Source organism: Saccostrea cucullata, unplaced genomic scaffold (assembly GCF_032062105.1).
Source record: "Saccostrea cucullata isolate Sc308-1 unplaced genomic scaffold, CSIRO_AGI_Scuc_v1 ctg14049, whole genome shotgun sequence".
NCBI lineage: Eukaryota > Metazoa > Mollusca > Bivalvia > Ostreida > Ostreidae > Saccostrea > Saccostrea cuccullata.
In genome coordinates this window covers 1-16,544 of record NW_026920036.1, presented here as the reverse complement: position 1 = coordinate 16,544, position 16,544 = coordinate 1, and the positions used below count along the sequence as shown (strand labels likewise).

Below are 16,544 nucleotides of genomic sequence, written 5' to 3'. Positions count from 1 at the left end.
TTAATTTTTTGCTCTGTAAAATAGAATCAAAGCTAAATTGAAAACCAAACTTTTAGTAAATGTTTAATAACCCTTTTCCCTTACGTTTCTGGACATAACTTATAATTGAGCACGTATACATGTAGTTGCACTGCATTATCACTACAATACATGCTCCTGTAAAAGAACACATCAAATCCTGACAAAAACACATGGAAAGAGAGAGAGAGAGAGAGAGAGAGAGAGAGAGAGAGAGAGAGAGAGATGTCAAATGTTTATTTATTACCATTATAAACAGAATGAAACGAAGTGTATAAATATGTCCGAATGAATGAACTCTGCGTATAGTTTTATATTAACATAGGTGACGATACAAATATATATACATAAAGATACCATATTATTTATACGTAAATTTTATAGGTAAAAGTTTAAATGAACATTAATTTGATGAATAAAAAAGGTTTTTTGTAACTGGTGTTCCAATCTGTTTAAAAAATTATGTTTTTTTTTTAATTAGCCTGAAATAGTTCATCAAATTCTTTGAAAGAAAAAAGTTAAATTTTATAATTGATTACTCCACTGTTGACAAACAATCTTGTAAAACAAATGACAGCTCTCAAAACAAATATTTCAACACAGAAGAAATTGTACTATTAGTAATACTTGAAGGTACATTGAGTTTACATGTTCATTACCACGAGCTCTAATTTATGCATTTTTTTTTCGAGATGATTAAAACAAAGGGATCGTGTATATGCGTACTGCCAGCATGCGGAATGTCCAAATACTTGTAAATCACAGTAAACTATTAAATAATTTCTGCAACAATCAAAAGCTATTAAATAAGGAGGTTCAAATACAAACTGTGTGAATACATTAAAACTACAGAGGACATATCTTCAACAATACTACAAAAAAAATATTGAAATATTTTTTTCAGCTTTGATATTTAAGAGTGGAAGAAGATTGAATGTAATCGATTATTAATCGATTACATTGTCTAAAGTAATTGATTACAATCGGTTACAGGACAAAACTGACTGTAATCGATTTATAATTGATAACACAAAATTCCTCTAAGTAATCGATTATTAATCGATTATATTTTTCAGTAATCTTGCCCATGGCTGGTGTGAAGGTAAAGAATTGAATTTTATCTAGTCCCAAAAGTCTTGTGGAATAATAGGGAGTAGGAACTTGACAAACAAGGACCTCGAAAACATCTTAAATCCTGATTGGCAATAACTGCCTCCCTGCATTAGCCGACATGTTTTTATATTCCCATTCATAAGAATTTATTCAAAATTTTTCTACTTCTTCTACACGACATTCAGACAAATCAAAGACTTTTTATCAATTAAAAATAACTGCTTCCACATATATAGTAAACTTGGAAGAAAAAGACACCTCAAAGTCTCTTAAATCTCCTATAAGTATATGGAAAATTTACCACCGGTATCTAAAGACATTAAATACAAACTAACGACTACATTGTACGACAAACGATAACATTGCACTTTTTCTATCGTTAATAACATTTATGTTATAGTATTCCATTATCAACTGTAGACGGTGTTTATGTCTAACGTTCTTCTCTTCTCAAGAGCATGATTTGTGTGTTATGAAACATATGGAGATAACGAACATATTCAAGATCAGAATTCCATAAAACAATACAAAACAGAAGCACAGCAACCAACATTAATTTTAAAACCCGGGACTGACTCCTGGGAGATAAGTTACAGGAATTTCAACAACCTTGTTTCAAGTCAGCATTTCATAAATTCTCTGTTCGTAACTATGACCTTGTTTAGCAACTATAACAATTTATATATTTATATCTTGCTTATTTCATACGCATTGTTATTTCTTTTTTTTTTGTACGACATTTGACTGCCGTATGTTCGGTATACTTGATCAAGGCATGTCACACATAGTGGGTGTGACCATGCTCCGGGGCCACCAACCCTGAGATTTTCTCAAATCTAAGATTTCTCAGAAATTCTGAGTTTTTCTCACAGAACTGTGCCACCAAACATATATTTCTCAAACTCAGACCTACCTTCTGAGTTTTTTTTCTAAAATCTGAGATTTTTTCTCAAATCTGAGATTTTTCTCAAAGATGCGTGCCACCACCGTTTTTTCCGACTCAGGTGAGAAAAAAATCTGAGATTTCTCAGAAAATTTGAGATTGATGAATACCAATTTCAAATAAAATCTCAAAGAATTTTTTTATGGTAAAATGATTGCAAATGTAAGGACAGTGCAGACTTTAAGTCATAAACACACAAAATTAACGTGCAAGCACAGAAAGAAAGTTAATTTCCATCCTGTGAGGAGGTGGGGGAGGGGATCTTAATTACGCACATGTTAATATTGTCCACACGTGAAATCAAGCCATTAAAGCTCTATTTTAAACGGGAAAAAAGAAAGGAAAAAAGGGAATACTAGTACATATTGATAAGAAATAATTAAATTGATTAATTAAATTCATATTCAATTTGTGCTGTTTGTGGCATGGCAAAATGCACATGTAATTCACAATGTTCCTGTACAGGAAAGCCTGGATAGATGACTAGATAGAATATCAAACCTACTTGACTCTGTCTTCTGTTTTTTGTCTGGTAGTTATATTTACTATTTATTAGCCTAAATATAAATTATAAGAGAATATAAAAAGAAATCTGTTTAAATTTCCAAATACAAATATTTCTGTTTCTTCGAAATAATATGTAAAACACAATCATGGATGAGAGCTCTTATTTGGTTTCTAAATAAATCTATAAAATTTGGATCGACTTTATAACAGCAATATGATCGTTTACATGTATTTCATTTATAAGAATAAACTTTATTAATAATGACCATTCTGAGATACATGTACATGTATTAATCACAACAAGATGCACGAATGGAAATATGTTATAAATATAAAAAAAAAAATTATCCTGCGTGTGGTTTAGAAGTGTTACATCATTAAACAGTGAAATTTTTTAAGAGATTAATCAGTTTCGTATGTTCATAAGGGCTACTCGATTATGCGAGATCGCTTTGTATTGGGTTTCCAATGAAACTATGATTTTTGGTCAAGTCGTGCAACATGCATAGTTGATCTTTTTAAATATCTAAAATGAAAAAAAAAACAAAAAAATAAAAGACTTTTAGTTTACGAGATCGATATTTCGTCATCGGAGATCATAGAAAAATAATGCGATGTGTTATTGCCTCTTCCATATGTATGCGCTTGTTTCGAATTTTTAGCTGATTTTCTTCCTTCAACATGAGGGGGTTACGAACTGAATATTCCTCTACAATTTCTCGAAATCCTTGAAAACCAAGCATGTGTTTCTTACCCGCCCCTGGATATGTTCGCTGTTCATCTTATAGCATTTATCCACAATTATGGAACACTCCCAAAACATATTACAACATGTGAGAAATTCAGCCATGGTATATATCGATTTTTTTTTAAAATATTAATTATTTATTTATAAAAATAATTCGTTTATTTATTTTCGATCTGATAGAAAAAAATCACTTACTTTTATTCTAGATACATAAAGTACTTATAACTCAAACACTTGTTTTTTGCTATGGAGAAGTAATATCTAAACCCCCCCCCCCCAAAAAAAAAAAAAAACCCAAAACAAAACAAACAAAATATAAAGCAAGAAAAATATTTATTTTCAATCGGTCAGGAAAATATAGCCTTGATCCGCCTACCTGCTTCACATTATGTCACAATGGCGGAAGTGACGACTCGGGTATGTTTTTATGTGTTTATATCGACAGACGAGCCAAGACTACAAAGTTTTGATATGTTTTTTATGTTTTACATCAGTAGAAATATATTTTCGAGGGTTAAATGAACATTTATTGTCGCAAATGTTGTATTTGGAATCCTCTCTGTTGAATCACGCAAAACAGCAATAACAAACGAAGGAAGTGGGGGATGTGTTGTTTCCGCGACCTACACCTAAATAATGGATAAATAACTGTGTAAAAGGTAAATTCAATCATTGATTGAATAAATCCTTGCATTTGTCGAAAAAAGGCTGCATATGACAACGGAAATATATCTAAGATTTTTCTCAAATCTCAGCATACGTGAGTCGAATCTAAGAAATGTTGGTTGCACAGTATTTTAGGAAAATCTCAGGTGAGGCAGAATTCTGAGATTTGAGGCTTATATTTGAGCTGAGATTTTTATAGGCTGGTGGCCCCGAAGCCATATCATCATGCAGGGAATTCTTGCTCATCCAAGGCACCTTGACTGGGGGGCATAAAAGGGTCGGTGAGGTTTGCCTTATAAGTCATGGAACTTAAATGCTAGCCTTACCGTGTGTTCATCCTTAATAAACGTTTTTTCGAGCCTCACAAGTCTCACTTAGGGCCGGTACAAACAGTAAGGTTTGTCTAATACAATACTATGCATACTATAATTTTACAGGACGTACGGTTCTTGTGTACACACACTGAGACAAGACCTTCAAGAATATTAACAATATTCAAATAAATTTCATGTGTTTTGAGCCATAAACAGTGTAAATTATTCAAATCATAAAAATAATGGATTACTGGCTAGGAATTTCCAACAATTTTACCGACCAGTGCAATCACACTTATGGATATTGTGTTTATGTATATTGTATTTGTGATTTTTTTCCCCAATCAAGTATGTTGTGTCCAATGATCAATTACAGTTTCTATTCTTGACTACTACTTGAAGAAATTAATGTATTATTTTAAATTAGAAGGAAGGATGTACAAGCTCTAGAGTGTAGCCTGTCAATATAAGCCAGTTTTTTCACGTCTTGCAACGATAACGAGATGATGAATCTGTGTTTTATTTTTAGAAAGCAGGAAATATCACTCGAGATTTAGAAAAACAAAAAGTCAGTATAAACGAGGAAGAAAATATATCTTACTGAATTCATATGGTATAATCGTAGGTTTAAACCATTCGTGTATGTTTATTAATTATGGGTGATATTTATACTTTGTCATTTATTTGGATGTTTATCTTTGAATTTGGAAATATTTCATGTCCAGATATCATTTGCCCAAATCATGCAAAAGTAGAGTAAGTATTTCCTTTAAGTTATGTCACTCGTTAGCTTATCAGAGGTCTTCACTCTTCAGTCAGAACCTCTGACTTAAAAATATTTATTAGAATTCATAAAAAGTGTCAATTATGAAAAAAAAATGAATTTAAAAACTAGTTACAAATTAAAAAAACAAAGACTTTTGGAACTGTTAATTGTCTGTATTTGAAGGTTATATTATGTAATTCAAATTTCTTCAAATGTTCATCTTTTAAAAATTTAAAACCCTTGAATTTTAGTCCTATGTTTTGTAATCAATACCATTTTTATATTATCTAATGCCAGGAATATGAAATAAATATTTCAATTTAGATTAAATTTGACATATTCCGTCAATAATCAGACGTTGCCAAAAAAAAAGAATTTACATTGAGGAAATCAAAATATAAAATTCACACTTTTTAAGTCGTGCAAAGTTTCAAGAGTCGGTAAAAGAGCTTTATAACTCATGTTTTTTGTTATGTCCGACTAAAAATAAAATTTACAATACAATATACAATACAACACTGGTCTATTTATTTCATTTATTTTAAACAACAATATAATTTCCACAGAACATTACGTAAGTCATATTAAACTTGATACAGGAAAATATCTTATTTCTTATTTAGATTTTAAGTAAGTACCCCGAATATGACTTTTTTCAGTTCAGGAATATATACTCATTGGTTTAAATTTGCATGGTTTGTCCAAAGATAAACATACAAATTATTTTACGTAAGATAATAATATCTATTGTCATTTTTGCATCTGTTAAAATAATATTAGTTAAAATGATTACCATAAAAATTACAATTTAACTGATAAAAGTCCCAGTTAATTATACTGTTGCCCAATAAGATGAACATTGTCTTTGCGATTTTGACTCATTCTGATTCTCATTTTGACCGAATTCATGGCGGGTGTAGCCGATCAGATGGGGTATACTCACTCCTACATGGCACCTGATCCTGTCTGTCATGTTTTGGAAACCCGTGTTTGATCTGCTCCTATTTTGTATCGTTTTGTGGACTTTTGATCTTGAATACTGTTCGTTATCTCCATATGTTTCATCTTACATATAGTACTTACTTAAATCAGAGTCTTAAATAGCCTTGATATAACTTATTTCTCGAATGGCATACCTGTATCTTAATATAAACATTTCTTTTTTCACTGAACTATCAAAGTAAATACGTCCCCATTTATTTTCAGCATAACAAAATGTTGTCCTGGTTATCGAAAAGTCGATGGTGTATGTACAGGTAAGGATAAATTACTTTTTAGTCGATGTATATCGAAATATAAAGATTTGTATATATCACCATTTGACTACATGTAACATGCCTTTGCTGTTCTGGTTATGTTGATGTGTAAAATATAAAATCTGTTTCCCAGGTGTAGCCCAAACCTAACTCCTAAGATAGGGTTGCTTTATTTGAGATTGAATTATCCATTTGTACACTGTACATCTGGGTAAAGCTTTGATCCGTTATTTGGGAGGATGTGTATATACTCTCTGTAAAATGCCGTCATTTAAGGAATCACTGTTTAGTTTGTATAGTATGCCAGGGCATCAACGATAGTGGGAAACATGGGATAATTTGCATAACGGGCGAAGCCCGTTATGCTAAAATTATCCCATGTTTCCCACTATCGTTGATGTCCCTGGCATACTATACTAACTAGACAGTGATTCCTTATATTTCCATTTCATTGTGAAATAGAATTTTAGATTTAGATTTCAAAAATGTAGACTAATCGATTTTAATTACACGAGGACTCCCATGCCAATTTCAATAGTCCTCGCCCACTGACGTCAATCACAAAGGCAGCCGCACGAGATTTACATGCATATTTGGAATCCTTAGCGTCAGACACAGAGACAGATGCGCACGAGATCTGCATGCATATCAGACCTCCTTAGCTCCTGACCTATCGACCTGCCTAATTTACATTCCGGCAGAGTTATCAAGAAATAAACTCCCCTAACTTTCAAAGAGTTATCACAGAGAAAAAAATTAGATATGGAAATATTATAACATATATGCGAGAGCTGTTCAATAAATAATATCCTGAATTGTATGATACACAACACATATATCATATGAAATTAAGCTTGACTTTTTCTCATGATTGATTCTTTAATAAATTGATTATCAGTTTATGTGACCACTTTTCATTTCACAATTTCATTGTGAGAAGTTGGAAAACAAGGAATATTCGTAACACGTTGTAACATGTATGACTGGGTTCTTACAAGGGATATATGTACAGTATATAGCTTTTCCTCTTACTCTGTCGGAGTTATTGATTTGAATTATATTTAGTAATATTATACTTTCATGTAAATTAGTTGAATCTGATTGGTCGAAAAACATTTGATAATTAACACTATTACCCGCTGAATTATGAAGCCACGCCCTCCAGCGTAGCACAGTCAACATTGCTTGACGACGGGTGATATTCCAAAATATAGCGACTGCGCAGAATTTATGCGTGCACGGTTCATTATTATATGTATTTGTATAAAACATTCAGTGCCTCGGTTGACAATGGTTTCTTGGGGTGAAAATTTTCAATGTTACACTCAACTACATGCAATATTTATATACTGCTCTATCACACTGTATTGAAAATTTTCCTTATCTAGAGACGGGGACTACTTGCACCGTGTTTCTCCCCTACGTTCTTATTGATTGATAAGAACTGAGTGTCTCAATCTTTTTCAGATTTACTACACCATGAACTTAACATCAATTTCCTAGAATAACTTGCCACTGATGATTCTATTCTATTCTTAGCCCTATTACTATATTCTCTTCTCCCTGCTTTTGCTTCTGCTGTTGGCTTCTACTGCTAACATCTGAATGCCTGATTTCCCCCGAAGCTTCGCTTTATATACCATTTGACTAGTCTATTTCAAGGGTAGTCTGGTCATTTCATTTTTGGGGTCTTCTGTGCGTTTAAGGCCCCTTAACATCACACAATGCAATAAAAATTAATGGTAAAGAATCAGTAAACTAGAGAAAATTAAAGACTTCATTTAAGCTGCTGTAAAACTTAGTAAGAATCCCAAAGAAAAAAATTCACTGAAATTTGTGAAATTTACAGCAATCATTACCTGTTTTTAAAACACATGAGCAGGTATATTTTGATGAAAATAATGATTTAGCAGGAATCAAAATGCATACCTTCCTTGGCGACAATGACTAAAAAACCAATGTTCTATTTGACAAAATTCAATAAATTATCCTTATGATGTTTGATTGACCTTAAAACACATAGCAAATTTAAAAGGCATCAATTTTGGGGTAGTTCACTCTATTTCTAATATAACATTTAACAGTAAAAAAGCTAAGTACTCAATGGTGACCCTGTTTTGAAAAGTGATTGAAAACGATATCGTGTAAGAATATCTAATCAATTATGTTTTAAAAATAAGATATTGTAGTTACCCACGTTTGTCTAAAATTCAAACAGATAATGAAACTTGAATCAGTTGCATTATTACCCTCAAACCATTTTACTATAATATGCACTTGACAAAAACAACAAAAGGTAAAAAAAAGAAAAGCAAAGAATTACAAGAGGACAAAGACAGTTTCATATGCCATTTTTTTAAACAATAGTGGTCTTCTTCAAATTCTTATTCGGGAAGGCACTTCAATTTCTGGAGGAGTCTGGAAAGCATTTTTGGAAAGGTTTTTGAGCTACGGGAACTAGAATCGGAAATCCATTACATTTAATCTCTTCATGACAACGTCCACATCCACCCGCCATGAATATCAAAGGAGTTTGGGGGATAAACAGACAAGTAATATTTTGTCACACAATAATATTCGCCAGATCTGTCACCCTTTGACTTTGTTCATTTTCCAAACTTAAAAAAACACCTTTCAGAAAGAAGAAACAAGTCAATGAAATCATGAGCTCTGTCATAATCCAGTATACTCAAAAATGCGTTTTAAAAACAATCAGAATTCGGATAGAAATATAACGGACATGTGTTTAATTCAATGAGAATATTTAAGATAAACAATATAGACTAAATTATTGAAAAGCGTCTTTTGTTTTTTTTTTTTTGCGAGCACGTAGGACAATATTTATTGAACAGCCCTCGTACACTGCTATGTGTCTAGCTTGACGTAATTTGAAAAAGAGAAAAACAAAAGCAAGAACACAGAGGATCTTGTTTCAGAGGACCTGTATCAATGTTATTGTATTAAAGATATTTGACTTTTTGTTGTATCACTGAATAAAATGTAATTTTGATCATTTTATATGACTATTTATAAAAAATTATATTGAAAAATATGTTTGATTTATGCAATTATATATGCTGGCCGTGCCTGGTAATAAATGTATTGAAATTCATTGATTCACTTTAAAGTAATTCTACAAATTAGAAAATGCATTTAAAAAATGTATTTTTTCGGATGCAGCGTGTGTTGGTTTTTATGGTCCTGATTGTGAATCTCCATGTCCAACTGACTATTACGGTGAAAAATGTGAGTTTCTTTGTAATTGTTCCCTGGGTGAAGATTGTAACTCTTTCGTAGGATGTCTTCTAAATGAGACGGGAAGGACATGTATCTCAGGTGAGACTAATGAGACTAGTGAGACAGGTGTTTCAGGTGAAACGAGTGAGACAAATGTTTCAGGTGATTCAGGTGAGACAGATCTCTCAGGTGAGACAGGTGAGAGGGAAAAAGATTTATGAGGTTTTGATGACGTCAATACATTTGTCTGAAAACATCTTCTATATGGATTCCTTTGTAATTCAAAAGTTTTTATGTTTTAATATTTCTCAAATCATCAAGAATAATTCTGCATATCCCAGAGCAGTCTGCCGGATATGCGCATTAATTGCAAACGCAGTTTTTATTTAACCTTCTTTTGCGAAATTGTAAGTCTTAGTTTTTTCGAGGATTTAACGGCCTTTTACATCACGATGAAGCAAGCCTGAGACGTAGAAAAATAACAAGAAATTAAAATATCGTAAGAAAGGCGGTATCGTTCCAAATTTGTTTGTTGAAAAGGGTAAGGTGTCACTTTCTCTCTCGGGATTTGCGATGATTCTTAATGGATGGCTAAAATATAATGCCTAAGTTCAATCATTTCCATTCAAAAAGCCCGAGGAAAGTAGCACATGCTGAATCGCCTTTGGTCATTCTTGAATATAAAATACCTTAATCCAAAAAAAAATTACAGGTGTAGATATTATTGTAGGCAAAACACAAAACATCAAAGTCGAATAGTTCGTATATCAGACCAGCGGCAGTCCCAGCCACAACATCGGCACCACCCCCAAACAACTGGTACATTTACCACACACAGCCATACACCTATGTCGTGACATTCCATCACAGGCTTTAGTGCCCCAAGCAAAAGGGACCACAGAACAGCCTGATCAAGATCCTGCAGGTACACATACTTGTGTTGGAAATTAATAGTCATCATGATAATAACGATCTTTTGACACCCAATGCATTTGACAACACATCAATTAAAGTAGGGTTTAATATCATTATGCAGAAATAATAAAGAGATTGAATCAAGACCTTTCTTTGTTTTACATGGGAACACGCACTGGATCATTTGCTTCTATCAGCTTAAACACACAAAGCAGAGCTAAACATCAAAATTCAAAAAGAAGTCAATAAAGGCAGAAATCTGGGTCCATCAGCCCAACTACCCATAAAAGACATAGTCATTTACCCAATAAGTATTGTCCCAATGACAGACGGGGGATTGGAGGATCATTACACCTCTCTCATATCAGCCTGATGAAAGTACCAACTCGTACATTGACCACAAAATCAATTCAGTGCACTAAACATCATTTGATCTGGTAGTTGAAAGCATTAGCAGGGTTTGGAATTGCGCCCCGCTAGGAATAATGGAAATCAAAAGCGCATTCCGTCTGCATAAGTTGAGGAAGGAAGACTCCCATTTATTGGGGTTTTATTTCCATGGTAACCTCTTTGTAGACATTGTAGATAAGTATCTCCCATTTGGTTGCTCAATTTCTTCTAGCATATTTGAGAAATTCTCAACTTTCCAGGAATGGGAGGTTAGGGTTACGACAGGGCTCAATACATAACATCTTGAAGATTTTATCAGCAAGGGAGTCGAAAAATCGATGTTGTGTTTAAGTAGCAGTACAGTACCCATGACGTTATTCTTTACAATGTTCTACCTTTCATGTATCCTAGTGTATTGTGCGTTGTTACAACCACTATTGAAATCACGACCACTATTGAAATAATTTTATAAATAGTGGTTGAGAGTGCATTTCAATAGCAAGCATAGTTAGTAACCACTATTGAATACAACCACTATTGAAATAAATATTTCAATAGTGGGTGAGAGAGCATTTAAATAACAAACATAGGTAATAACCACTACTGAAACACAACCACTACTGAACTCTCTATAAGCTTTTGAAATTCAATCAACCTCATTTTGACTCAAAGTGACAAAAATATAATTATCTGAAATAGTTTTCGGGAAGGGGTTAAAGTGAGGGGGGCAGGCAATAAAATGATACCAGATCCTCCTCCAACATGTTAAAAAAGGGGGGCTTGATTTATTTGTATTAATATTTTTTTCAAGTTAAATAACTTTTTTTTATTTAAAACTACTCAGTATTTGGAAAGCTTAGGGTCACGTGACAACATGGAGTAGGTGCCTGTTTTGTTTGTCCGTAAAGTATGTGAATTTTTATATGTGGAAATTCATGGATCACATAATGAATCAGTGTCAGAGGTAACAAATGTATCATGTAACTGTATTTAGTCAGAACAGTCAAGCGACCGATGTTTAAATTTGTATTTTAAAGCATTCATATTCATTTTTTGAGATGGTCAACGGTCACCGATGAGTACAGTTCATTACAAGTATAAACAAGTATAATCGGCAACATCGCCTACGTATACAAACCAAATACGAATTCACCTGTTTTATGTTAGCAAAGCAAAATCTATTTGCGACTGCATTGTGTGATTCTATGTCAAATCTGTGTGAATCTTGTGAAAATTAATGATGGGTGGAAGAGGCTATCCCATAAACTGAAATTCAAACAGGGGCAAAAGAGGAAATAGAGGTGACAAATCATCTAATTTTCGAAATACTCACCCGAGTCCTTTTGATTCTCTCCCTTTCTCAACTCAACAGTCATCACATAAACTTAAGTCATCAAAAAAATTCAGACCTAGCTCAAACTCAGATTCTGACCTCTCACAAGATCAGGTTGATCTCAGCAACCTGCTAGACAACATATCTGGTAACAAAGAGCTTCTTAAACATGCCACAAGCATTATACTGGAAAAACCCGAAATAAAAAACTGTATTCTCGAAAAATTATCATCTGAAGTAATTGAACTTAAGATAAAAACTTCAGATCTAGAATCTCGTCTTGATGATTTGGAGCAATATTCCAGAAAACATGTTTAAGATTTTCTGGAATTCCGGAGAGGGCAAATGAGAACACAAATGAGATTGTTCTAAACATAAAAAATAAACTAATACTGCCAGAAGGTGTCGAAAAACTAGACAAATCCGCTATTAACACCTTCCACCGACTTGGCCCACCACGCCATGATAGACCGCAAGATATTATTGTACGGTTTGTACGGTATGATGATAAGGCTTTAATCTACTAAAACAGATCCAACATCAAGGGGTTCAACGAGAATAAAGAAAATGGGTACAAAATCTACATCAATGAAGCCCTTACTCAGCGGCGTGCAATCCTATATGGAAAAGGTTAGACAAGCGCTAAAAAACATAAAATAAAGGGATGCTGGACAACAGATGGCAAGATTTTCATGAAAACACACAATGACAAACGAGTGATTATTAGGTCACATGATGACCTTGACACACCTAACTTTTACGAACAAGCGTTCAGTGACTCCGAAACAGATAACGACGAAACAAATGAAGCAACCGTCAGTGATCGAACCTACCGCAACTCGTTCTCGGACGTGGTGAAAAACAACACAGACAAACACGTGGACAACGCCACCGATACAGCCAATTCCTAGTAGTTCCTAGCCAATCCCTTTCATGTTTCAACTTGTTGTTTCATAAAATATAACAATTCAATATAAAATTCATTATAGACAAATGCGCTTATAGACATACGCAGTCAGTTCACAGATTCAACAATCAGTGCCAATTGATTAAGCCTCAATAAATTACTATTATAGTTAATAACTTACTTACTTACTATTAAGTTTGTAATTCACTTATTACGGACCTTTGTACATATTTATATATCTTTTCTATGTTGTATGTGATTATGTTGTCTTATATCATGATCTATTGTCATGTATTGTTTGGGAATACACATGCAAATGAGTCCCTTCCCATTCAGATTTTTATAGTAAACTTTCTTATGCTTTTGTTACTATTTTTTTCTGTTTGTATGTAAAAAAAAAATATATTTGTTTTCTGTGTTTTGCTTTTGACATATCCACATGTTTATATATCTACAACTGTCAACATATTTATCACAAACACTCAAACTCAACTCGTAGACTTTACGCATACTCTGTATATTTCATACATACTTTTCCATTTTGCGGCAAATTTAATGTCTTTAGATCTAACATTACAGACAATTGGTAATAGTATAGAGCAATATCGAGCCGCAATTAAAAAAATTACTTTCAGTGTAGGTGTGTAACTTGCTTCTCAATGTTTGTTTTTCTTATACTGAGTGATATTTTAATCTTTTTCCAACAAGGGACTCAAAAATGTGTTTTGAAAAGTTTTTATGTTGGTAAAATTTTGTCAGTACTCGTAACTTTTTTAATGCATTTTTTGCTTTTATTTTGTTATTAATATCCGGTGATATAGAAACAAACTCAGGCTCTCTTGATTAAAGTATCCCTGACATTTTACACTTAAATATCCGAAGTCTCAGGAACAAAATTGATCCACTTGAAGCCGTAGTAAATGATTTTGATATTGTGTGCTTTACTGCAACGCATCTCGATGACAAAACTTTGAATAGTGATATTTCTTTAGAAGATTTTGGCAAAGATCGACATTCTTTCGGAGGCGGAGTCATTTTTTACACTAGTAACAACATTCGAGCTCACAGATGAATAGATCTCGAACCTGTCAATATTGAAGCTGTCTTGTTAGAAATTGATAACCCTACCTCTCAACTCTTCTTATGTTGCGTATATCGTCCTCCGCACCCAGATTCCACTTTTTGGAGAAATTTTTCATGGTCTTTAGATAAAATGTGAGCTTTCCGACAAAATAATAATTGTTGGTTATATAAATGTTGATCTCTTAAGCACACCTCACACACATATTATATATGATATAATATCCAATTGTAGTCTGATCAACAGAATCAGCGAGCCAACGAGAATCACGCATTCCTCTCGAACACTTATTGACCCAATATTTACAACACATTACTGCCTCATTGAAATGCCCCCTCCTGAAAAAATTGTATTGACCAAAAGTAGGAAGATATTTTTTTATTTAACCTTTTTTTTTGGGGGGGGGGGCATTACATGTATCACATACACCAATGTCCATACAAAACACTGAAATATTGTGTCAGATCTATGTAAAATTTGTTTTTTTTTTAGTTGATTGTAGATACTTTTATTAAAAGTCAGAAAATGTAGTGACTGTTTACTGAAATTATTATCAAAAATTTAAAATTTACCTTCAAATAAAAAAATATATTTCCCTCCCTCCTGTGTCTGAAACCCATTAGGCAGCAACTCCAAACAAACATTTTTATAAGGATTGACTGACACATGGTTTATATAATTTTCATCAACATCTGATTTTAATCAGATTGATAATATACCTATACTATGAATTAGTGATATAATTAGAATCATGTCATTATTTATGCTTTGGGTGTTTTAAAGTTATTTTTATAATAAATAGTCATGCCCTTTTATAAATAAACTCATACAAAATATGTGCAACTTTCAATGTATGTGATAAATATTTCATTGGTACTTGCCTAGTGCTTCTTACTGCCATGTATATTTCTTCATCACAACCTTATTATCTCACCCTTAGCACTGAAGTCCATTTGATACTTACTTTGTTTTTAAACACTTTTTTCAATGATGCAGCTCTTGTTGTCACATAGGCAGGAATTTCATAGGATGCAATCCATTTTTAAGTTTATCATATCTATACATAAACATATATATTTCTCACAGTAAAGCCTGAACAATCAATTAACTATGGGTAATTTTAAATACTTCACACGTTGGATTAAAACCCCTGAAAATACCCAAAGCACACAGTATATACCCCTCAAAGTCTCTTTCTGCTGTGTACTTTTACTTTAAATTTTCATCGATTAAAGCAAAAGATTTCCGAAAAGGGAAATATCTCTTGACAAAAATGTGTGTAAATTTAGAGATTTTTACAAACTTTACAATCAATTTATTTTCTTAAAGTAAACATTACCTCTCCAGTTTTTTTTTTATATGTTCTTCATAATTGTATAAAGTGAAATTCAGAGCATAAGAATATTCTACCAGTGCCTGCGTTTTTTGTGTACATTGCTATGTTCCATCCCCCCTTTTTAAGGCAATTTTTTAATGTTATTTGGCATTTAACAGCAGTTCCAAAAAAAAATTTTCAAGTTTTTTGTATAAAAATAACAAATTACAAATTATTTCAAAGGAAAAAAAAATAATAATCACCTTTATTTAATTAAATGTATATTAATGGGAAGAAATATCATTTTAGGTATTAACCACCTATGTGCAAAAAACAGGTAACCTGGTTGCCATGGAAACAAGACCAATTGATCACTTTTGATAATATTTTTGTAAATAGGGCTTATAATGTAATTATTTCACCAAGTTTCAGCAAAATCTGTGATTTTCAATTTCCAGTCCATTTTGATGCTTACAGAGAATGACTCTTCAGGGCTTATACATGTAGAAGCGTATTTTTTACGTGAACGGCTCCTCGTAGTTTCTGTGTGTAGAGATGCTTCAGAGTTCGACATGTTAGATGCCCTCTGAGATTTATTCCTTTCATGGTATGGCATTTGTGATCTGAATGATCAATAAAAAGGGTATGAACTTATATTTTTTTGATATTATATGAAGAGTAAAAGATAAAGTCCATAACATTAGTTAAAATATGAATGCACTGAGATTACGTTGTGTGATGGGTATGCATATTTACAAATTCATGGTCATGAATATTTACAAATTCATACGTTAAGAAAGACAACTAGAAATATGTGGTATTTTGTTCATGCTTTGATTATTTAGTAATGGTACAGTGTATTACTAACATATATTTTTCTCGTTGGAATATCAGATATATAGATCTATACACATCTCGCAATGTCAGTGTGTGGAATGTCTGCCGACTTAGATGATAAGTATTTAGTATGGAACACTGCAGGAATATCAAACACAATAAAAGACAAACATTTTCAGGGTCTGATCATAAAAATCA

The 16,544-nt window shown here is 32.7% G+C and overlaps 1 protein-coding gene and 1 long non-coding RNA gene across 2 annotated transcripts; both read left to right on the top strand.

Moving 5' to 3' along the window:
- The first annotated feature begins 4,964 nt into the window (after positions 1 to 4,964).
- On the top strand, positions 4,965 to 9,828 carry LOC134241937 (multiple epidermal growth factor-like domains protein 11). The gene is made up of 3 exons (XM_062723950.1): positions 4,965 to 5,065; positions 6,282 to 6,331; positions 9,512 to 9,828. Exons 1-3 carry the CDS (start codon positions 4,965 to 4,967, stop codon positions 9,787 to 9,789), a joined length of 429 nt encoding a protein of 142 aa, XP_062579934.1. The 3' UTR covers positions 9,790 to 9,828.
- A 363-nt stretch (positions 9,829 to 10,191) lies between these two features.
- LOC134241947 (uncharacterized) lies at positions 10,192 to 16,538 on the top strand. The gene is made up of 3 exons (XR_009986766.1): positions 10,192 to 10,493; positions 15,968 to 16,152; positions 16,404 to 16,538. It is a non-coding gene; the product is annotated as an uncharacterized LOC134241947 (long non-coding RNA).
- The last annotated feature ends 6 nt before the right edge of the window (positions 16,539 to 16,544 follow it).

Coding starts and splice junctions, on each gene's coding strand:
- LOC134241937 (XM_062723950.1), top strand. CDS start 4,965: ATGGGTGATATTTATACTTTGTCATTTATTTGGATGTTTATCTTTGAA. Junction 5,066..6,281: donor CCAAATCATGCAAAAGTAGA/GTAAGTATTTCC, acceptor ATTTATTTTCAG/CATAACAAAATGTTGTCCTG. Junction 6,332..9,511: donor AGTCGATGGTGTATGTACAG/GTAAGGATAAAT, acceptor TTTCGGATGCAG/CGTGTGTTGGTTTTTATGGT.